The sequence below is a fragment of the Cannabis sativa genome, chromosome 8, assembly GCF_029168945.1.
Source record: "Cannabis sativa cultivar Pink pepper isolate KNU-18-1 chromosome 8, ASM2916894v1, whole genome shotgun sequence".
Classification (NCBI taxonomy): domain Eukaryota; kingdom Viridiplantae; phylum Streptophyta; class Magnoliopsida; order Rosales; family Cannabaceae; genus Cannabis; species Cannabis sativa.
This window is the reverse complement of record NC_083608.1, coordinates 18,316,247-18,339,787: the sequence shown is the minus strand read 5'-3', so window position 1 is coordinate 18,339,787 and position 23,541 is coordinate 18,316,247. Positions and strand designations below refer to the sequence as shown.

The 23,541-nt window shown below is 31.3% G+C and overlaps 2 protein-coding genes and 1 long non-coding RNA gene across 3 annotated transcripts; 1 reads left to right on the top strand and 2 right to left on the bottom strand.

Annotated features, from left to right (window-relative positions):
• Positions 1 to 3,309: 3,309 nt before the first annotated feature.
• Positions 3,310 to 4,512, bottom strand: LOC133030452 (uncharacterized). Its single transcript, XM_061103195.1, has 2 exons — positions 3,507 to 4,512; positions 3,310 to 3,420 (listed from the first exon to the last, which is right to left on the bottom strand). Exons 1-2 carry the CDS (start codon positions 3,786 to 3,788, stop codon positions 3,310 to 3,312), a joined length of 393 nt encoding a protein of 130 aa, XP_060959178.1. The 5' UTR covers positions 3,789 to 4,512.
• A 13,164-nt stretch (positions 4,513 to 17,676) lies between these two features.
• LOC133030190 (uncharacterized) lies at positions 17,677 to 19,532 on the top strand. Its single transcript, XR_009684044.1, has 3 exons — positions 17,677 to 18,200; positions 18,318 to 19,151; positions 19,257 to 19,532. It is a non-coding gene; the product is annotated as an uncharacterized LOC133030190 (long non-coding RNA).
• Positions 19,533 to 22,339: 2,807 nt separating this feature from the next.
• LOC133030451 (uncharacterized) lies at positions 22,340 to 23,513 on the bottom strand. The gene is made up of 4 exons (XM_061103194.1): positions 23,423 to 23,513; positions 23,084 to 23,328; positions 22,675 to 22,995; positions 22,340 to 22,567 (listed from the first exon to the last, which is right to left on the bottom strand). Exons 1-4 carry the CDS (start codon positions 23,511 to 23,513, stop codon positions 22,544 to 22,546), a joined length of 681 nt encoding a protein of 226 aa, XP_060959177.1. The 3' UTR covers positions 22,340 to 22,543.
• Between the last annotated feature and the right edge of the window lie 28 nt (positions 23,514 to 23,541).

Sequence of the window (23,541 nt, the reverse complement as noted above, 5' to 3'; positions counted from 1 at the left end):
GTTTTCGCGAAATTCGCTACCGACGCCTATCAGGGCGACGCTAAATGGTTTATATGAACCGACGCCATATATACCCCTATGGCGTCGGTTATTAGCTAGGAACCGACGCCATAGGGATATATATGGCGTCGGTTCCTAGCCAATAACCGACGCCATAGGGGTTGTAGGAACCGACGCCAAAAGTGAGCAGATTTCAGTTTTTTTCATTTTTTTTAATTTAATTATATAATTTTAATTTTATATTTATTAATTTATATATTATTATATTTAATTTAAATTACATATTTATTTAAATTTTAAATTACATATTTATTTAATTTAATTATATATTAATTACATTTTAAATTAAATAGTAATTAAATTTGGGTAAAAATATAATATGATTTCATAAAAATAATTAAATATTACACAAACATGTAAAATTAGTTAAAAATATTAATAAGTTAATAAATCTAATTACAAGTTAATCTATAAAAATTACATAATGAAGAAAAATTCTTCGACCTTTGAACCTCAATCGTCACCGTGAATCTCCGCCATCAATTGTTCGATCCACTTTCGCTGTAGTGGTAACAATTCTGTTTTTGGATCGTATTGCTTCTTACCCCCAAACTGTTAAAAAAATTAAAAATTTATATTAGTTTATGTATATGTATATTATATATTTGTTATTATAAAATTTATATCCTGTGATCAATAATTAAAACTTACAGCTTTTTGATCTTCTATGTAACGGTTGGGGTTGGCACGTGCGACGATGTCAGTGATATATTTCAAAACATAAAAACCGCATTCTTGGCTTTTAGGTTGTCTTGGACAGTTTGCTTGTGAAATTCCTTGCCACGGGCCAAGATACTGATGTGCGTCCCCTATATACATGAATGCCCTGTTTGGGAAAATTATATTAGCATTTCAATTCGTTAGTTAATTTAAATTCGTTACATAAGAAGTCATTAAATAATTACCTTCCGATCATTTGTTCTATTTCTTCGGGAATTGGGCGTCCTTTTACAGGGTTTAAATGGATAATTTTCCTTGGCGCAACCACCACTAGCGTCCAATGCATCCTAGAAAATTATATTGGAATATAAGTAAGATAGTATAAAAATAATTTGAAGACATAATATAGAAATGAACAATTAGCACTAAAGAATTTAATAAAGTTTACCCGATATTCCAAGGAATAAAGAACATTTGGTGGTTGCTGTTCATTAATGATAACCAATTAGCCAATCGTCTTGCCGCATCGTCAAAAGACCGACTACGTTCTTCATCGCCGATCCCATGCACCGTGAGAAGCTCTGGGTCGTAAAACTTGAAAATTTTTCTCAGACCGTTGATGCTCTCCCATATGTGCCTGCCAAAAAAAAGTGTTAGTGCCTTATAATAATTTAACTATAATTTGATATAAGGTTAATTAGATTAAAGAAGAGTATACGTCATTCCAAACAGCATTCCCTGGTTGCCGATGTAGTTACACGTAGCAACCGTCGCAAATCCTCTCCAGATAAAATGATCTGGGTACGCGGTGCAATGAATCCTTGGGGGACAGAAATTGTGATTATATCACGTTTATCTTTGAGCCTTAGGAATTCATGAATCATCCATTTTAGCGAATTAGGGATCAACGCCATCTTCTCTTCCGTGAACAACTCATCTTCCCGTGCACCACGGCTTTGTGGAGAAAGCATCGGAGCTTTCCCCTTTGACGCATCACGTCTTGAGGGCGGTTGAGCGAGTGGACCCTAAACAAAACAGAACATAATATATATATATATCAAATTTTATCTAAATTCTACCGAAATTTCGGCAGCATAACGGTTGTAATTGAATGACCCCAAAAATTTTGAACATGGTTGTATAACGACAAATAACACATATATAACAGTAGTTTGTTCATCCATCCCACCGCAGCACATATATTCGCAGAACCTACTTCACTACGGATGAATATTGAAGATATTCAAACTCCACTAATCATTAATAATTAATTTCAGTTGAGAAGTTACCTCGGTTGTTAAAATTAAGTGTTTAGGCCAAGGAAGGAACATCTGGTACACGTCCCGAACATATCTGAACTCTTCAATTGGGACTGGGATTTCAGCGTCCTCTTGCAGGATTTCCGAAACCATGATCCGAGCATGTGAATCATCGTAATCCTGGCAGTGAACTTTGATCTTACCCACATGCTCGTACAAATACCCTCGGGCCACAATATTGTCGATGTTGTCGGAGCGTAGATGTACTTGCCGATTAAGGGCCGCATGGTCATCAAAATTGTATAGGATACCTTGGTCGTTGAGGGAAATGAACTCCTCAAAGCATAAATTTGTGGTTGTACCTCATCCCGAGGAGCGTATGGTTGTGGAACATACGCCTCACCAGCCCACCTCTCCTTCTTCCTCTTGTTCGGCGGCGTTCCTCTGCTCGCTTAAGTGGATTGGACTTCGGCTTTTAATTGTTCAATCTCCTTCGCTTGCCGAGCCACAACATCAGACACTTCCCTTTTCTTCCTGCCGAACAGTTGAGATGCCCTGGTTAGGAACCTACAAATCATAAAATGCAAATTAGCAACGATTTCATTTGTGTAACTAAATAAATAACATTTGAAGTAATAGCATACCCAGCAGCCCTGACACGTCCAGATGCCTGCGGGTGTCCCGAGCGCCTACGTGAGGATATCGTTTTGGCCCCCGGACCTGAATTTGTCCCTGACTAAGCTTCTCCTCTAATTGAGCCTAATGCACGCATATATTCAAGCAATTAGTATATGAATTATATACACTAACTCATGAGTAGAACTCAATTAAGGATTAATATATACTTACTATCTTCTCGGCAATTTCCTTGTCGTAATCAGTGACAAGTTTTCTACTCTTGGTGCGAGATTTAATCCAAACACGGTGGCGGGGAGGATCTGCAACTTCGAGGTCCTTTTTCTACATAACGTTATAACAATGAAATGAGTACCAATTAAATTGTATAGCACATTATAGCACATTATAGCACATTAAATTTTTAGTATTACTTACCACAGCTTCCCGTACGTTCACCATTCCACTCCGACCACTTCGATGTCTGGATTGAATTTTTGAGGAACGTTCACGTTGCACCTTACTCAATTCCTACAATGCCAAAAAAATACATTAGATACATGTACTTGTATTTAAGAGTTTATCTTAGTGTTAATATAATTAGCGTACCAGAAATTCAGGAGTTAGTCGACTTTCAACAAATTTGCACCAATCAGCAGCGTCGATCTCCGGTGCTTTTCGGGGACTTGTGCCGGTCGTCCCGTATCATTCTCTTTCAACACGGCATTATGATGTCTTTTGTCATCCTATTCTTGAAGTCTTTCATTAACTTCCCAGCTAGGATGAGACAATCATGTTTGAAGGTGTCCGGCACAATGAACCCCGTCTATTTTGAAGGAAAACAAACACGGTTAGAGTCAACATTTGGAGTAATAGAAAAACAAATCAAAATTCTAACAAATAATAGCTTACCTGAATGTCTTTCCAAACTTTATTTTTCAGAGTCTGGTTGACTTCTTTCCAATTTTTATAAGCCAACCCTATTGTCTGCCGACATCTGACTCCCAGAGTGGATACGAGCTTCGCGTAGCTTTTTCCACAGTATTGACCTTTATCATTAACTTCGAGGGCCACTCTTTTGCCCTGATCCATTAGTTTGGATATTTCATTCATTTGCGTCGGCCCTCGTGTAGGTATTGTGGTTGGACACTCATTTTCTGCTCCCGAATCAGATCCTGATTCCGAGTTCGCCATGTCTACACCATTAACAAACAAACTTCAAAGTTAGCTATATATATAACAAGTAGTGTATATGAAATATTAAAAGCATAAACAATATGTTAATGATTTAGGAGCATTCACAACCACAATATAAAGTAAGCTATATATCAAGTCATTCCCGAGTTGGAGTATGTTAATGGAAGTAAGTCTCGTTCGATTTCTTTGGGTTTCTATTTTAGGTTAACAGAACAATGAATCAATGATTTAAGCATAAGAAATGTGTTTTTTGCTTTAATTTACTTTTATTATTTTTATCTGTTATTGCATTTGTATTCTTCTTCCATAATTAAGTAACTTTTTTTTTATTACTATTATTATGTGTAATGATGAATGACTTTTAGCTTAAGGATTGTGATTTTAGTAAAGTGTTAAACATGTTGTGGACCATGTAGCTAATCATTACAATGGTCATCAATTATACCCAAAAAGAAGATGATTGAAATGATATTGGGATTTATTTTTATTTTTTTTATTAGTTATGGCAAAGATGAATTTTTGGGCATGTTTGATTCCAATTTTGAAAGAAATTTTAAAATTAAGGTCACCATTTTCACTAGATTAGTAAGCTAACATAACAAATGGTTAGATTATTTTTTAGTGACCTAACATCTTATTACTATGTTATAGCTAATTAGTTCTTTGGGTGATGTAAATATTAATATTTTTTTAGTAAGATTTATCCTAATTCTACCGAAATTTCGGCGGACAACTACCGTAATTGGACGTTCCCAAAAATTTTAAAAGTTGCCTAAAATAACAAACAAAACGAGATAACCAATACAAAATTTATCCACCCATCCGACCGCAAAGACATGTATTCGCAGAACCTACTTCACTACGGATGAATATTTAAGATATTCAAACTCAACTAACATGCATTGATAATTAATTATATAATAAGAAAAAGTTAGTTAAAGTATATACCTATCAGTGCAAGCTCAAATACACTACACACAAAATTATACCGAACCTACAATATAAACAAATACAACGAAATTGCAAAAATAATTATTTCATTACTTATAACTAGTTATTAAAAATAGTAACAAGTTACTTAGTTACTAAATTATACATACATATATATATAATCAATTATATCTCACACTATTATCTCAAAAAAAAATTATTTCCCACACTAATTTAATTTTAAAATTTTTATTTCTAAACTATACACACACTAATATACACACATTATATACACACATATTCAATAAAATATAAAATTACATATATATACTATATGTTGAGCTTTAAATTTTTACCTAATAACCGCAATCCGACGAGCAATTCCGTAAAAAATCCGGGCACTATACACATACAACACAACAATATTACCATTAAAATTAAAAAACCCAAAAAATAATTTACAAAAACTAAAAATAAAACAATGTACATTATAAAAATGAATAGAAACTATATTTATACCTTAAAAGAGGTTGAGATTCAATGTTTTCTCAACAAAAAATGGTGGCCGGAGTTATACCCACTATTTTTGTATAGGTTCGGATGACAGTGAAATAGGGAAAAAAATTAAAACTTTTTGGGTGTATAGGATTAAGTATCGAAAATAGAAGATTTTGCAACAAAAATGGGCTGAAATGGTTGAGAAATGGGGGAGAAAAGGGCTGGCGGAGGGGTGGTTGGCGAGGGTTTTCTCTTCTCTTTGGTGGTGGCTATGCTCTCTGGTTTGGTTCGCGTGAGGTGAATGAGGAAGACGACATAGGGTTTGTATGTATAACCCTATGCCGTCGGTTATTATAGAATAACCGACGGCATAGGGTACACGTGTCAGCAAACACGTGTATTTATGCCGTCGGTTCCTATAAAGGAACCGACGGCATAGGGCTAAACCTAAAAAAAAAAATTTATTTCCCAACCGCCTCTAAATGGTATAATGCAATTTTATACCTACGGTTTTTATCAAAAAACCGCCTCTAAATGTCAATTTCGAAAAAAACGGGTATTTTCACACCCTTTAGCTTCCCTTTTTATAAGTAGGGGTGAAAAAACAGCCTCTAAAGGCCAAGATTGTAGTAGTGGGCATATTAAATTTTTTTAAAATTTTGGAGAATCTCTTAAATAATTACTATATATATAAAAAAAAATAAACTAAAAAGTGTTGTACATTACTTTTAAAAATGTGCATTGTAAAATTTCTTAATTTTTAAGTTAACAAATACAATAATATAAATATTAATTAAATTACATAAAAAAACTATGCAGTGCATATATGCCGTGCACTGTAGATAAAATTACAAAATGCTACAAGAAATGCGGCTTCCTTGAGCGGCACATGCACTACATTTAACATATATGCAGTCTCCTTAGAGCTGCTCTTATTGTTTCCGAATGTATGGTGTTTTTCTTTATTAATTTATGATCAGAAAATCTGGACAAAATCTAACCATGTCCATCACATTAATTGTTATTGTTAGAGTGGTTTGGGCATTTTTGGTCAGGTTATATATAGCTTGCATTGTTGGTGAGAAGCTTCCTAGACCAATTTTGGTTTTGGAAGGGTTTGGCTCTGAAGGTGAGGAGGCTCATTTTCATAGAGAGAAGGAAAAGGCTTTCGGTATATACGGAGTAATCCTTATCAAAGGAAGAAAGTTGGTCTTCCATTAGATTTTACCTATAATATATGTTTTCTAATCTAGTGTGGGTGTATATATTTGTGTTTGATGTGTTTTCAGTTGAAAAGGGGAAAAAAAATTAATTTAGATGATGCTTGTGTTAATATTTGATCATGTTATAACAATTTTTGTTGTTCATATTTGATAACCTACGAAATAATCACTAGAGATTGTTGCTTTTAAATGTTATCATACGGTACTAATGTATTTGATAAAGGGTAATTAGGATTATTGCCCTCTGAATTTTGACATGAACCAAATCATGCTCCTAAACTTTTAAGACTATTGAAAATGCCTCTTGAACTATTGAGATTGTTGGATTTAAGGACTTTTGTCTAATTTTATTCAATTTTACTATTTCAATGATTGTTTAATTACTAAACCATGTTCCCCAGACTTTGATATCTACCAAATCATGCCCTTCGAACTTTGACATGTACTAAATTATGCCCCGTGAACTTTCATCCATGTTAGACTTTTTTACTAAAATTAGAAAAAAGTCCTTAAATCCAACAATCTCAATAGTTCAGGGGGCATTTTTAATGACTTAAAAGTTCAAGGAGCATGATTTGGTACATGTCAAAGTTCAGGGGGCAAAAATTCTAATTAGCCTTTGATAAATTTCACAGTGGCCTGTATAACAGTTGAACTAAGTCCAACACCTATTAGTAAATAATCTGAATTTGGGTGTAATACTTTGTTTTTCTTACAAATAATTAGGCTGATATATTGGTAACCATAGAATGTGTTTTGCTATTTGTATATATGTGTGTGTGTGAACGATGTTAGACAATTTATATGTATAAACTGAAATATATGTATGTGTATATAAAATGCGGAATTAAACAAATATATACACTATATAACTTAAGGATCGAGATACCTCCAGCCATTGAATCTTTAAGCTTCAAACCCAAAAACTTTGATCTGCAACAGAAACCGATTGATGTGGGTAATCGGGCTTCCTCACTCTCTCAACTCTCTTTAGATGGATTTTGCTGTTATAAACAGAATGAGTGAGGAGCTCGGGGACCGAGACCCTATATTTATAGGTGAGATACTCCATCATTATCTGCGCCACATTAATTGTCAGAATATTTTGACAATTAATTCAGGAAATCAAATCAGGTAATGAATATAGAAATCTGACCATATATAGAATATTACATAATTGATTTTGTCCAGATTCAATGAATATAAAATATTCATTTATCAAAAAATCAATTATTTATTTATTTCCTTAAATAGAAATTTATTTCTTTAAATAGAAATATATTTCCTTAAATAAAAAATATTCTTACATTCTCCCACTTGGTCAGCATTTAGACTAAAACATTCAAACCCAAACGTTCCTCATTATATAATAAACATACGAATCATAGCGACATGTCCTCATTATAAGTCGAGTATTATCTTCCATGTATTACGATATATTTATTATATAACAATGTACTTTATGTGGCAATGTACTTAAGCGAATAAACCCTAACCCTTATGTTTTTTCAGGTCCTCTTACGATAATTTTCTCAGATAATTAAGGTGCACATAAATATGAAAAAATATCGAAATTAGAGTTTCATTAAATAATTTTTGGTTGTACAAATAAAAAACTGCATATGGGTTAACTGAATCCCATATTTACTTTATGATCCTTGAATTTGTGTTGCGGCATGCCTTTAGTCAAGGATTTATGCGATCACCCAATTCAGTTTGCGTGATTAATGACCACTTATCACGCCTTTTTATGGCTAAATACTTAATGTCGATATGCTAGCTTCGACCAGTACTCTTATAGTTATTAGCCATAAATATCGTAGCTGAATTTATCGCAAAATATTCTTAATGGCCTAATGAAACTGTAATTCTGAACTCTAGGCCTACTATGAAACTCTATAATACATCATACGAGATGTATCCTCAAAACAATAAATGAATGTGACTTCTATAGTGGAAATAACAATCAAGATTCTCCTCAATATAACTTACTGGTAATCTTAAGGTTGTAATAAAATATTGAATTACGTGAATCAATATAACCAGTGAAGTGTGGAAGAATCTAATTGGTTAACTATACTTCTAGATGGTCAATTCATCTTAACAAATATGTATGATTATAATTTTTAGTATCTTAAAGACACCTCATCACTTTGTATGAAGAATAAAGTGGTCTTAACTTTAGTTATTCTGATACTACTTAACGATCCTGAAACAAATGTAATGCAAAGTCTTATTCAGACTCTAAGGCATACATTAGGCTTCTAAAATAGAAGCAAATGAATGTTCTTAATTTATTCTCACTCGAGATCATTTTTCAGATGCTAGTTCGAGTTATATTTATCACACTTAAAGATAAAAGTTATATCAGATGAATAATACATAATTTTATTTAATCAGAGATGCTGTGGCTACTCTCTAATTAATTAAAATTATATATGTTATTTATATGCATTATCTCAAAATAATAATTTGAGATATGAATTATTTCAACTTATATAGAAAACTTTTATCATCATTTGCAAGTAACATATTGTCTACGTATAAAACAAATATTACTCCCACTAACCTTCTGGTATATGATTATTTCCATAATTCTCTTTTCAAACCTAAAGGAAAAGATAATATAATACCAATTTGTGAGATGTTTGTTTTAATCTATAGGTAGACACTTTAAGCTTGCATATGTTCACCACTTATTAGAGGAAAAATTTTATGGCAGTCTGTATACCTTCTCCTCTAGTTCACTGTTTGGAATTGATTAATAAATTGAAACGAGCAACAAATGCCAAGGTTTATAATAGAATCATTTATAAAAACAAGTGAGAATGTAAATCTCCTTTGTTATTAATTCTTATTTCAAAATGAACTTCTTAGCAATGAATATTCTTTTATATCTTTATGTTTCTCAATGTTGCCTAATGAATATTATTGGTGAGAAAACTTATGCTTAATTAATGTTCTCCACCCCATTAGGCAACTTTATTAAAGATAAACTTTATTGCTCTTTAAGATATTTATTTCTTCATTCATGGCATGTTGTACTACAACTTCAATTCTTTATCATCCTATAATTTAATTTGTCTCAAATTAATATTGTAGTTGAACTCTTATTGTACAAAATGTAATCACTAGAAAACATTGATCTTATCGTTCTAATAAGTCATCTTAAGGATGGACCAACAAACTCTTAAAAGAGCAAATGGTTCAATATGCATGTTATTTTAGAAATTATAAGCAATTACTTAATAACATAACTTATTAGAATTTTATTAATGACTTGTAGATTATTAAGTTATGAATTCTCAATAACCATTAATCTTAAGGGTTGTTGTGAATCATAATTAATCTAACACTTGAGGTGGAAGTTTGAAAAAATATGAATGATCTTTCTCAGAAACTAGGTTCCTAAATTGATCACTCCCACTGATCAAGTCAATTCTTAATTCCACAGTTCTAGTGATGTGAGATGGATAATAAAATATGTAACCCTTAAACCTTATAGCTTTCAAATGAAATATGCTCATTTATGGTTTTGGGCCCAGATCTTTTCTTTGACAATTGCACTCTAATTATATATGGGTATTTATAAAATGTGTACATGTCATGAAGTCGGTTTTCAGCCTTATCATAACTCAAAATATGTTTGAGAAACAACTTTGGTTAGAACACGATTTGATATGTACAACCCATTGAAGAGTATCAATAGACAAAGATTTAGGAAAGATTGGAGTTTGCTATGTAGGCTCCACCCCATGTCCAAAAAATACTTAGTTTCTTAAATCTGTCACACAGTATAATTTGGGTGTACCAAGCATATGTATCGGGCAATAAACCCATGCTTTTAAAAAAAAAATTTGCAAATAGACTGGGAGTTTATCCATACTCACGAATTTTAATGTAGTATTCTCCATTTTATATTTGATCTCACTATCTTAATATGCAAAATACACCATTTCTCTACTTAAGATTTAAATGTCTTTGAAACATATAAATCTATACTTTTGTAGAAAAATTATTTATGTGAGTAATCGTTAAAAAAGAGATGCAAAATTTGAGTCCATGTCTTCAAAATTAATTGACTTGTATAATTTCTAATATGATAGAATTCTAGTATGCACCGATTTTGACTTGTTGGAATACATATTCTTAATGAAATTCACACAAGCTCTAAATAAAGTTAGTAAAATCAAGTGTAATGAATATCCCCACCATTTACTAACATTTATTCTATTTATAGAGATATGTTCCATAATTTTTTTTTTGGTGCTATAATGTAGAAGAATTCTTATTAATAACACATTTCATATTGTCAGATTGAACTTGCATATCTTTATGAGTGACATCATTTGTAGTAAAGACCTCTAAATGTGTCTAAATCAAGTTTCAATAGAATCTTGGAACATAAAGGTCTTTGCCAATTTTAAAACAAAGTCACCACTATATTGCTTGTTCCTTAAATTTCTAAATGTGAGAACTTATCTTGTCTGTGGATAAGATTTTCTCACAGTTACTGACTTTCTTAGGTTTATTTGTAAACCTTGCAAGAAATTATGAATGTGGAATAACAATCTAAAATAATCCACTATGTGTTAATAATCACATTAACTATATTAGAATGAATTCATACACAATAAATTAAAATTTATTGGTGATAATAAAGTGTGATTTTTTTTTTTAAATTATACAGTAAAAACTGTAGATTTTGGATGAAGTTATCAGAATAAATTTTGGAAATTTCTATTGATATGGTAAAAATTTATGAATAGTGATGTAATAAAATTACATATATAGTTTTGAGGTTTGAATGAATCATGTTTTTACTAATGAATAAACATGCTTAAATATGAAATCTTATTAAACAAAAATTGCCTGTGGGCTAAATTTTTAATTTAATAAGATTAAATTTAGATGTAGATTATGATAGATTTACACAATTTATGAAAAAACTTAAAGTTTAATATTTCTATCTCAATGAAAGGTATGAAACACTTAATTATTTATAAATGTTTCAAAATTTTATACTTTTTGATAAAATTATTAAATTAAATCTACATAATTTCCTGTGGGATAAATTAAGAGCATTTAATTTAACATATTAATTATGTAAATATAATAAAATCCCTGTAGGGTAAGATTATTATGTTCACATAATTCATGTCCATTATGTGATCTTGATCCACTTAATGTATATAATTTTATATAATTAAGGATGCTGTGGCTACTCCCTAATTATTTAAAATTATGTGGTTCACTGGACACCAAAGTATAAACTAAAGATTAAAATTTTATTAAATCCAAAATTGCCTGTGGCTAAATTTTAAATTTAATAAAATTATATGAACTTTATGATAGATTTAATTAAACAATTAGTTTAGGAAAATGAAGTTTATTATCTATCTTTATTAAATTTGTGATAACACTATTAAATTAAATCCCCATAACTCCCTGTGGGGTAAATTAAGAAAATTTAATTTAACATATTATCCTAATTAATTATACAAATATAATAAAATCCTTGTGGGGTAAAATTATTATATCCAAATAATTAATTACAAGTTTTGTCCATTAAGGTGAATTTTAATTTATATATAATTTTATATAATTAAAGATGCTGTGGCTACTCTCTAATTATTTAAAATTATATTTTTACTTAGACATAAGGTATTGGGCTCTACCTAAAAGTAATTTCGTTATTAACATAATAGACAATCACTGAGATTAGTGCTCCTAGTGTGGTCGTCCGATGATCATTAAAAACCGTTCTAGATATGAGCATTTGTCCCAAGTTCATGTTTTCTTATGTCAAACCACAAAATTACTTACATTTTATTCATATTTTATTCATTTTATAAAGTTTTATGAATATTTTATGAAGTTTTATGAAACTTAATTGCTAAATAAAATATTCAACCTATCTTAATGTTTGAATATTTCTAAATATATCTAGCACTATAAAAGGAATTTATGTATAGCATTTAAATCATACAGATCTAAATTAATTGCATTAAACATAAATTTGTTAAGTAAATACAAAATAATACAATTAATGTATGATAACTAATTAAATGTTAATTCCTTAATATGAAATTAATGGCAGATTTTTCAAAATTAATTTAGACAATAAATTGCATAAATTTGGTAATATATAATTAAATGCACAAATTCGCACAATTTTTACATGCCTAAATAATGTAATAAATTTCCAAATTAAACAAATTTTCATTTTCAATTTATACTAGATATATGTATTAAACAAAAATGGAAAATTAACTAAATGCAATTTATTGACTAAATTAACCAAAAATAGGAAAATAATTAATATTCCAAATAAATAAAAAAAAATTTATAAAAATTCGGAATTTTTTTTTTTTGAAAAATCACATTGTATAAACGATATGTTGTTTTTTTTTTAAAAAAAAACAAAACGACACGTCGTTTTTGCCAATATGAAGGGGGCTGAAAATGCATAGAAAAAACGACACGTCGTTTCTCTCCTGTAGGGCTGCTTCACAAGACGGAAAAATGACATGTCGTTTACAACGAACGACAATTGCAACGTACCCCCCAAACGACACGTTGTTTTAGCCAAACAACACGTCGTTTTATCCAAACGACACGTCATTTCCTAGAAAACGACATGTCATTTTGAGTCGTCTTCTTCAGCCAACCGGGTCGAGTTTGACCCGTTTTTCTGCACGTGGGTCCGACTTACCCGACCCAAACCCGATCAGAAAAGATAATTCCGACGACCAAAAAGGCCCAAATCAATTCCAAATGAATCTAAATGCAAAAATTAAGACATTCATATAGATTTTATGCATCGAAAATACATAAAACAAAGACTTTAAAAATCACCAAAATTTTCTGAAAAATAATTTTGAGATTTCTTTGTTTTTTCAAAGTGGATTTTCATGCTTAGAACAATCTATATTAATATATGAATGTATTAATACATATACAATATATATAAATATATATACATATATATATACAGAAAAATAAAAATACCGTATGTATATATATAAACATGAAATATATATATGTATATATTTGTATACAGCATTTAAGTATATAAATAATATATATATACAATATATATACGTAATGAAATGAAGAAAAATATATATATATGAATGAAACTCAAACTAAAATCAAGGCAGAGATAAAATCATAAAATCATATATTTAATGTATAACATATATGAACATATATGAATGAAATATATATATACCAATACATACATGTACATAACATATGTATATATAAATAAATATATATATATATATATGATATTATGAAATAAATAAATATATACATAGATAAAAAGGTATATATATAATCGTATGAAAGTATATATATATATATATATGAAACTCAAATATATATATATAAACACCGAAAAGGTATATATATATAAACGAAACTCAAATAAAATCAAGACAGAGATATATAATCCACTCTGATACCAACTGTTAGACAATTTATATGTATAAACTGAAATATATGTATGTGTATATGAAATGCGGAATTAAACAAATATATACACTATATAACTTAAGGATCGAGATACCTCCAGCCATTGAATCTTTAAGCTTCAAACCCAAAAACTTTGATCTGCAACAGAAACCGATTGATGTGGGTAATCGGGCTTCCTCGCTCTCTCAACTCTCTTTAGATAGATTTTGCTGTTATAAACAGAATGAGTGAGGAGCTCGGGGACCGAGACCCTATATTTATAGGTGAGATACTCCATCGCATTCGTGCCACATTAATTGTCAGAATATTTTGACAATTAATTCAGGAAATCAAATCAGGTAATGAATATAGAAATCTGACCATATATAGAATATTACATAATTGATTTTGTCCAGATTCAATGAATATAAAATATTCATTTATCAGAAAATCAATTATTTATTTATTTCCTTAAATAGAAATTTATTTCTTTAAATAAAAATATATTTCCTTAAATATAAAATATTCTTACAAACGAGTGTTATTGTTGGGGTTTGAAATGGAAGTTATATTCCAAAAATTAATGTCATATTGAAAGGGGTTATTTAAGATCTAATGTTATTAGCTAGCTATACTTTTTTGTTATGCAGCCAGCCTTAGGCATAAGCGGGTTAGGCCCGCGCTTAGGATCAACACATTTTAGGAACCTAATAAAAAAAATATATTTTAAAAAATATACATATTTTTTATAATTTTTGAAAATACCATTTAAAGGGTTCAAATTTTTTTTTGCGCCTATTTCAACTCAAAACCGGCCTTGACTGTGACTGCAATTCAGTTATTGTCAATAACTTATTGATCTCTGGACTGGTTGGTTGTTCTGTTTTCTGGTCTTGCTATTTTCTTAGTTGAATTTGTTGTAGATGTTCATGTGTAATAGGTATGAAGAGTGATTTTAACAACGACATGACAAATAAAAGGAAGAGAACTACAATGGAGACAGTGGTTCGGGAGGAAGAGTTGAGGCGGAGTCAGCATGACCACTTAATCTCCTACCAATGGCTGCCTGAGAAGTCGTCCTCAGCAACATCACAACCCTCCATTCTGAAGTGTGAACCATACATTGCACAAGGTCAGCATGGGATTCGCGGAGTGCAAGGCTTCTTCCCTGATCGAGACAGTCAGACTATGTCCAGAGGAACATTTATCTTCCAAGGTACACCTACATTTATTCTCAAAATTTTCTTGCCAAGTAAACCTATATATTTAGGCGCTGATTGCCAACGCTTAAAGCAGCACTTTTTTGTGCTTTTCAATATCTTTTATATATATTTGGATGTTGGAGAATTTTCATAAATATGGAAAATGAGGGTATAGTTTTTTTTTTATGACATAAAAAAACAACATTATAGGTTGTTTTTTTTTTATATGGGTTTATTTATGCCATATTTTTGTAAAAAAAAAAAAGTGGAAATCCCATATTTATAAAACAACAATAAGTTTTGCCGGAAAAATTGAAAAATTCACCGATGTCGAAAAAGTTACCAGAAAAGTTAGTGATGCTGAAAAAATCACCGTTGCCAGAAAAGTCACAGTCGCCAGAAAAGTCACTAGAAAAGTCACCACAAGTAGATGTCTCAGATATAATTAAAAATATAACCGGTATGAATAAAAACTAATAACTAAAAACGGTTATAATTAAATATAACCAGTTTTGTAACATAATACCTCATAAAATTGATTATAATTTTTTTTTTTAAAAAAAATGGAAATCAATTTCAAAAAATATTGAAGCATAAATTTGAAAAGAATTAGTTCCATAACAAAATAAATAAACACAAACAATAACACATAATAAATCAAATATAATATAAAAAAATCGGCTATATTTATCAACTAGTTAAAAACTTAAGACAAAAAAATTGGTTCTGTAAAGCTACTAAGATAAAAACCCACACACAAAAACCAATTATATAAAATAGCTCAAACAAAAATATCCATTCAACATGCTCCAACCCACCAAATAATTATACCCATACCATATTTACCTCAAAAATACTTATTCATTATGTTATATAACTAGTTCTATTTTAGTTATAAACGGTTTGAGTTATTTCGTGTTATTTATTTTTATTCATTATATAACATTGTTATAGAACTGATTCTAATTTAATTATAATTAGTTTCAGTTATTTGTTTTATTTGTTTTTATTTATTATGTTACAAAACCGGTTATATTTTTAATTATAATCGATTTGAGTTATTTTGTGTTATTTATTTTTATTTATTATATTATAGAACCAGTTCTATTTTTGTTTATATTTGAGACATCAACTTTTAGTGACTTTTCCAGTGACTTTTTCTGGCAACGGTGACTTTTCTGATGACTTTTTCAGTGATGGCGTTTTCCGGCGACACTAACTTTTTTGGTGCCAACGACTTTTCCGGCGCCAGTAACCCTCGACTTTTCTAGCAAAACTTATTATTGTTTACAAATATAAAATTTTCATTTTTTTTTTACAAAAATATGGCATAAAGGAACTATATAGATGTAAGAAAATAAAAAACCCTATAATCTCTTAACTTTATTTATTTATGCATAAAAATGTAAACTTTTGTAATTTTGTGAGTCTAATTTTTACTTGGATGTATTGGTTATATGAGCATTGAGCACCTTGACAAGAAGCCCAGTTGAATGGCTTCTTCCATGGTCAAAATACAATCTTTTTAAGGATAATTTTCAAAATTACCTAAAAACTTAAAAAAAGAATATCAAAAATACGGTATATTACAAAAACACAAAATTTACTTGCAAAATACGGATTATAAGTTTGTAAAATCTTTTACGAAAAATTAGATATTGTATATTTGTAATTAATACTTTTGTGGTAAAATGTGATTTATTTTTTCTAAAAAATGGTGCAGAATGTAATTTTCCATCTTTTATTTCGTTCAAAGTTTCATATTTTATCACTTTTATTTTATATTTTGTTTCTTTTCCCTCTTTCTAAAAAACAGTATTTCTCATTATTTTGTTTAATTATACACATATAAAAACATATGTATAAAATTTTCAAACAAATTTATGTTTCATTTCTATTATTTCTGATGCAAGCAAATTTACAACATTTTAGAAGTGACCAAAGAAAGAGTTCTATAAAAGTAAATAGATCTTCATAATACTGAGTTTTTTTAAAGAGTTCACCCAAACATAAAGCTCTTCCATATACAAAAATCTCTTTTGAAAAATATTATTCAAACAGTTACTAAAAAGTTATTTTAATCTTTTCTTCTTCCAGTCAAAAGCCATAAAAGCTGAGCCAAATGGACTCATAATGTCAAATTTCAAATTATGTAATTAGTGTGAAATGAAGATTTATAAAAACTGGTCATTTCAAATTAAATTTACATCAAAAGTAATTGCATTGGATATTATACGGAGATGCATGTAGGAAAGGATTACACTAAACTGCTTGTGTTAATATGTTCTGCTCGTTTGTAATATGTTCAGCTGAGAGTAATACATTTATGAGGATTTTTTATTTTTACGCCTTAAAACAATTTTTTTTTTTTGTATTTTTACGGAATTTTACATAGAAACTCTTATTGCAATTAGGGCTGCAACTTAAATCGCAACAAAAAAATATAGCAACTCACATAAAAACTACCGGAGAAACCACTTTAGAAACTCCCAAGCCGTAAATTTGAAAAAAAAAAGTTAGAAAAAACAGTATATGAAGTAATTTCCCTATTCATTGTGAGGTAGTGATGGGGACCCTAGTGAGACCATTAAGTGATTACTAATATCCTTTTAATAATTCCTTGTTTACCCATCTGCTATTGCAACACTGAATATTTTTGTTGATATAGTGTCTAATATGTTCATCATAAACTGTCATAGGATGGACTGATTTTGATCAAGGGACAGGGAGTGGATCACTGGTGGGGCATTGGTATGATGAACTACCAAACTCTGTGAAGGAAAGAGTGCATTCCTTAGGATTGCATCCTTTGGTGGAAGGAATTAATCAATCAGCAATCGATGCTCCTTTAATGCAAGCTTTGGCTGAGAAATGGTGAGACACTACAGATACATTTAGTTTTGAGCAATTTGGAGAAACGACAATGACACCTCTTGATTTCAGTACGATATCTGGATTACTCGTGAGTGGGAAAAATATCATATATGATAAAATAATTCACAGGAAGGATGAGACCATGAACCAGATTGGTAGGGGAGCCACTACTTTCATGTCACAACACCATAACAACAACTGGAGGCCTATGGAAAGCGTGGGAGGTAAGATGCACAAGACAATTACGAGGTTCATCTTTATAGAAGGGTGTCATACTAATGGCTTCAGGTTATCCAACAGAGTTTGTTTATTGATATGGTGACTAGTTATTTTGTTTGCAGATCTGGGCTATAGAATACTTCCCCTGTCTCCACGTAATTAATGTATTCCCCAAGATGATTGTGTGGAATGACACAGACCCTCCAAGGATGGATCACTCAAGGCTGATTCATTTTTAGAGGAAAAAACTAACTGACATACCTTTCCAACAGGTATGCATCAGTTTTGATAGGCAGAAATTTGGAACAACAGAAATTTTACTACCATTAATAAATTTCATGTTTTATTTTAAAGTAACAATTTATTGTTTTCTAACTTCAAATGGTTGGTGAATTGGAATCCTTGGGGTGAAATTGAGTACGAACCGAGTTACATCAAACAAAGTAAATAGGCAAACAGGAGGAGAATGAGTGGTACCTCGCAGAGCGAGTAATACGCAAAGTTGTGGATTTAGGCCAACTAATCTCCCAAAAAAACAGCCAAAATCGATGCTGTCAAGGGGGAAGCTAATGTGGATAACAACGCCATGGTCTTTCATGGTAAGCCAGCTGCAAGACCATGACATTGTTAGTTGTTAAAATCTTCATGGATTCCTATATGAAATGATCAATGCTTATGTGTCTTAGGAAACTTGGTTGGACCAGGATAGAGGAGAGCCACATCTGAATGGCAAAACTGTGCCAGTATAGGTAGGCTTATTAGCTTATAAATAGTTACTATATATACTGCTAAAGTATTTTCAGCTTGTGTAAATGTTTGGTTAAATATCTTGTGTTTGGTAAAACACTAAGGACGTCACCAAGAATATTGCTGCAGTGGCAAACAAGCTAGAAAAGAACATACACTTAAAATTCTCAACGATTACGCAAATATAGGATTTGCACCAACAAAGAATGGTAATGTACTACGGCAATATCAGTCAATAAATACTAGAAATCATCCTCTGCATAGTTCATTACATGATCTGTTTTGATTGTAATTTCACAATTTATGGGTTGCAGGGACTAGGAGGTGGCACCTCAAAGGAGAAACATTAGTTTGTTCAACTGATGAATTGCGTTTATAGTATTTAGGTTTACCAACCATGTAATGTAATTTCTGAAATTAGTTTCATTGATAGTAAGGTCATGCAGGAATAATATTACACAATTCAGATGAGATTGTGTACCGTGTTCAAACTTTTCAGTGTCATTACCAATTTCATTCAGTAGTGTCTGTTTATATTCATTGAAAATCATCTTTAAAAATGCAATTATACCTTCTTTTTCCACCTCACGGAAAACAATTTTCAAAATTAAACTTTAACTCAAAGTTTTGGTACTAAAAACTATTACACATTACCTAAAACTAGACGTGGTCCAAAGACAAACCTATAGATAAAATATACCAATCCCATACGGTACAATTATTACAAAGCGTATATATATTATAAAACATAATCATAATGTTTAGTTGATTGGTTTATATATAATTTCCACTAGTCAATTGTTGGTGAAAAGCATTAAGGTATACGAAGCATTGCACCGACAAAGCCTAATTGGATTACAAATTAAACAAATTTTAATAATAAGGATGCTTGAGAATTGAAATCAATATAGATAAGATTCCCAAACATGATAGAAGGGAACAAATGTGTATATCTCCAATTGGGTATGATTAAGACCTTGGTGGACGTTGTGTGGAGAGCTTGAGGATTGTTTTTAGGAAGTTGATTAACATATAATTGTCTTTTTCCTCTTTTTTATTTTACTTTTTTTCTTCTGAAAATAATTATATGTACGAAGATAAACTTCTTGTTCAACTAATTTAAGCATACAATACTCTTGTGTATCGATTTAATATATAATTATCTACGTGATCCAATTCATAACATGAGTTAGATATAAATATTGAATGGTGTTCAGAGAATGTAAATGAATTTTAGTATGTTTTCTTGTACTAAAAGGAAATTGAATGGGAGGGAGCCAGGGAGGGTTTTAGTGATCTATCATAAATCCGTATAATAGCATATGATAGCATCTCCACATTAATGTTAATTACAACCATACTAAAACTATGAAGATAAATACAAGATTATAATGTCATGATCTATTGACATTTTTTAATTAATTTTGGAATTTGGATTTTTTTTTTCCTGAGAGAAAAGTTTGGAACATTAAATAGTAAGAAAATTTTATTATAATTATTTGATTTGAAAGCATTTTCATTTTGTTTGTTTATTTTTAATTTTTTAGTTTTTATATTTTTAGAAAAAAGTCCTCATGAAAAGTTAAAACCTCAAGAATGAATTCAGTGAAAAAAACTTCAAGAGGAAAAAAGTGTTAGGAAAATACATTAATCACTAAGTCTATCTACAGAGCAGAAGATATACAATATAAGTAGTTAGACCACCAAACATAATAATAAGACATGAATAGAGCTAGCTAGGCCAATGAATGTGCAACACTGTTGGCAATCCTAAGACAATACATGAAAGAGATAACAGAAAAGTGATTTCAATAAGCAATGATATCTCTAACAATACACCTTAAATAAGAATGATCAACTGTCTCTGGTTGAGAATAAAAGCGATAACAATATTATAATCAAATTCCAAAACCACAGATGAATATCCAAGACAAATCGCAAGTTGCATACCAACAAATTACTCGAAGCTTCAACAGCAACAAGAGCTAAACAACCAAGCCAAGTCCAGGTTTTTGAAGAAATGAGTGAACCTGAATAACTGCCCTAGTCTTTAAAGACCCAATGCTAAGCCCAACATCACAATTGATTTTGACCATACCATGTAACGGTTTTGTGACAGTCAGTAGCACTACAACATTAAGGACCAATAGCGGCGGGCCCCTCGGCCGCTATTGGTCCACAAACTGGCCGCTAAAGGGCAATAGCGGCGGACCTCGACCGCTATTGGTCCGCCGCTATTGGTTGGCCGCTATTAATAGTATTAGCGGCCAAAAACGGGGTCCGCCGCTAATACTATTAATAGCGGCGGCCACTATTGCCCTTTCTCAGAATCTGGTTTCGAGACTGACACAGGGCAATAGCGGCGGGGTCTCGCCGCTATTGCTCCGCCGCTACAACACCCCAGAATAAAAAAAAATAATAATTATTTTTAAAAATTTATTTATATATTAATCCTATATATATAAATAAATAATTAAATATTTAATAAATAAATCTAATTAATATAATTAAAACAATTTAATAAAATTTATTAATAATTTAAAATTGTCTCTAGAGTAATTAACTTTAACATATTAATCCTAATAAAATATTGTCTCAAAATTAAACTAAATTATTACAACACATAAATAAATTATTCATTAACATCTTCATTCAGGTCTCTAATTATGAAGTCTTGATCTGGATTATTTTCGGTACGAGTCCCCGAAGCCCGTGGCGGAGAAGGCACATACGCTTGGTCTGATGATAAACCCAGCGTTAAATTACCGAGCTCAGCTTGGTTGAAAATGGGAGTTGAAAAAAATTGGTTCTCCTGCGATGAACTCCCAAATAATCCAAAATCAGCAAAGTTTGAGCCGAGCAGAGGAGACTCTGACGGTGTTCGGTATAAGAACTGATTTCCCATTGACGGAGCAGACTGTTGTTGCTGCTGAGGAAAAGATTGGGGTTGCTGCTGCAAAAAAATTTCAAATTGCTGCTGTGACAAATTTTGGAATTGTTGTTGCGAGGAAGGCTGAAATTGTGGTTGCGAAGGAGGTTGTTGTTGCTGTTCCGGAGGAGCGGCATGACTCTGAGAAGACGAACCACCAGGCGACTGCGACTGACTATACGTTTGAATGAAATTGTCAAAGCGTGGGTTAAATATTTGGGCACGTTGTTCAGGCGTCAAATTACCCCCCCAAGTGGCACGCATAGCTGAGAATATATCTGCCACAGTGCTCATCATTTCAGTAGTTGGTTGGGGAGGCACCGTTGATTGAGTTTGAGGGATTGGTTTCTTTCCTTTGCCCTTGAGCCTTTTACCCACGCCTCTTTGATAGTCAGATCTTTGGCCTAGAACTGTTTCCATAACGTCAACCGATAACCGCATCGTATTCGATTCGGTCCCCAGTATCGCTCTGGGATTGTCGTTCCAGTCGCTTCCTATCAAGCTCCTTGATCAGTTCCTCCTATTTAAATCAAAATTATTAGAATATGTAATTAATATAAAATATAAATTTTAATAATAAATCATTTTAATCACTTACATAATCTTTTGCAGCTAATTCATTAACGAAAGTTCCAGACGGTTTTTTCACATGGATCTCCTTCCATGCTTCAACTACATGCTCTCCAGGAGGACCCCCTAGACAAATATAAACAATTAAATTAGTTTATTATAAGAAAAAAATATTATTAACTATTAAAGAATTTTTTTATGAAACATTTAACAATTGAAGAATTAATACATACCATTCCGTGGCGTATGGACGCCAACGATTTTGTGCCTTGCGTTGTTGGATATTTCATTAGTTGCCGATTCGATTTATTTTTAGTTGAACGATTCAAAAATGCCTCGCTAACGAACAATTCGCAAACCGGTTTCCAAGTCTCGGTATTCAAGTAGTCAGGGGGGAATTTGAGAACTGTGTCCCAATCTTCTGGTTTTTTGTAATGTTGTTTGAAATGCTTGTGTCTGAGTGTCTTTCGCTCACTATACCGCTCCGCCATCACCGAATATAAAGTCCCCATAAGTAGGTCTCGATGGGGATTCCCATCGATATCAAAGTAGTACTATGTAATAAAAGTAATTTAAAATTATGTTAATTTATAAATGAGGACATAAAATTATTACAAGTTTTAATAATTAAAAATCACTCACTCTAATTCGATTGAGCACTTGATCCTTGTATTGTTGGGGTACATCAGAAAAATTTAGATGACCACCCGGGCACAACATGCTTACTTGTTGGCCAAGAAATCGAACATAATTGCTTGCTTCAGTGCCAACAACTTTGCCTGTTTCAAGATCTACCTCCACCGGTAAGGGCTTACCAGCTTCTCTCCTTTTTTTTTCGAGATTAGCGTTTGCGGCAACCCCACGACCCTTTCTGACCGGAGGTGGAACTATATATATTTGAGGGAAAAATAATTTTATTAGTAAATCATATATTCACTATTTATATTCAGAACTATTGTAGATTTGAAAAAATATGAAAACCTGCTTCGCAAGACGACGGTACCCTAGAAGGATCAGGGGGATCCCTGCCATCACCATCCCCACCGTGGTATGTCGCTAACGTAGCTGACATTTTACTTTACTTTGAAGACGGAAAAAAA

Bases quoted from the DNA above. Each gene is read 5' to 3' on its own strand.
- LOC133030452 (XM_061103195.1), bottom strand. From the start codon at position 3,788: ATGGCGAACTCGGAATCAGGATCTGATTCGGGAGCAGAAAATGAGTGT. The intron at 3,421-3,506 runs GTAAGCTATTAT...CCTTCAAAATAG, and splicing joins AAGTTTGGAAAGACATTCAG to ACGGGGTTCATTGTGCCGGA.
- LOC133030451 (XM_061103194.1), bottom strand. From the start codon at position 23,513: ATGTCAGCTACGTTAGCGACATACCACGGTGGGGATGGTGATGGCAGG. The intron at 23,329-23,422 runs GTTTTCATATTT...AAATATATATAG, and splicing joins ACCGTCGTCTTGCGAAGCAG to TTCCACCTCCGGTCAGAAAG. The intron at 22,568-22,674 runs GTATGTATTAAT...ATATTTGTCTAG, and splicing joins CGTCCATACGCCACGGAATG to GGGGTCCTCCTGGAGAGCAT.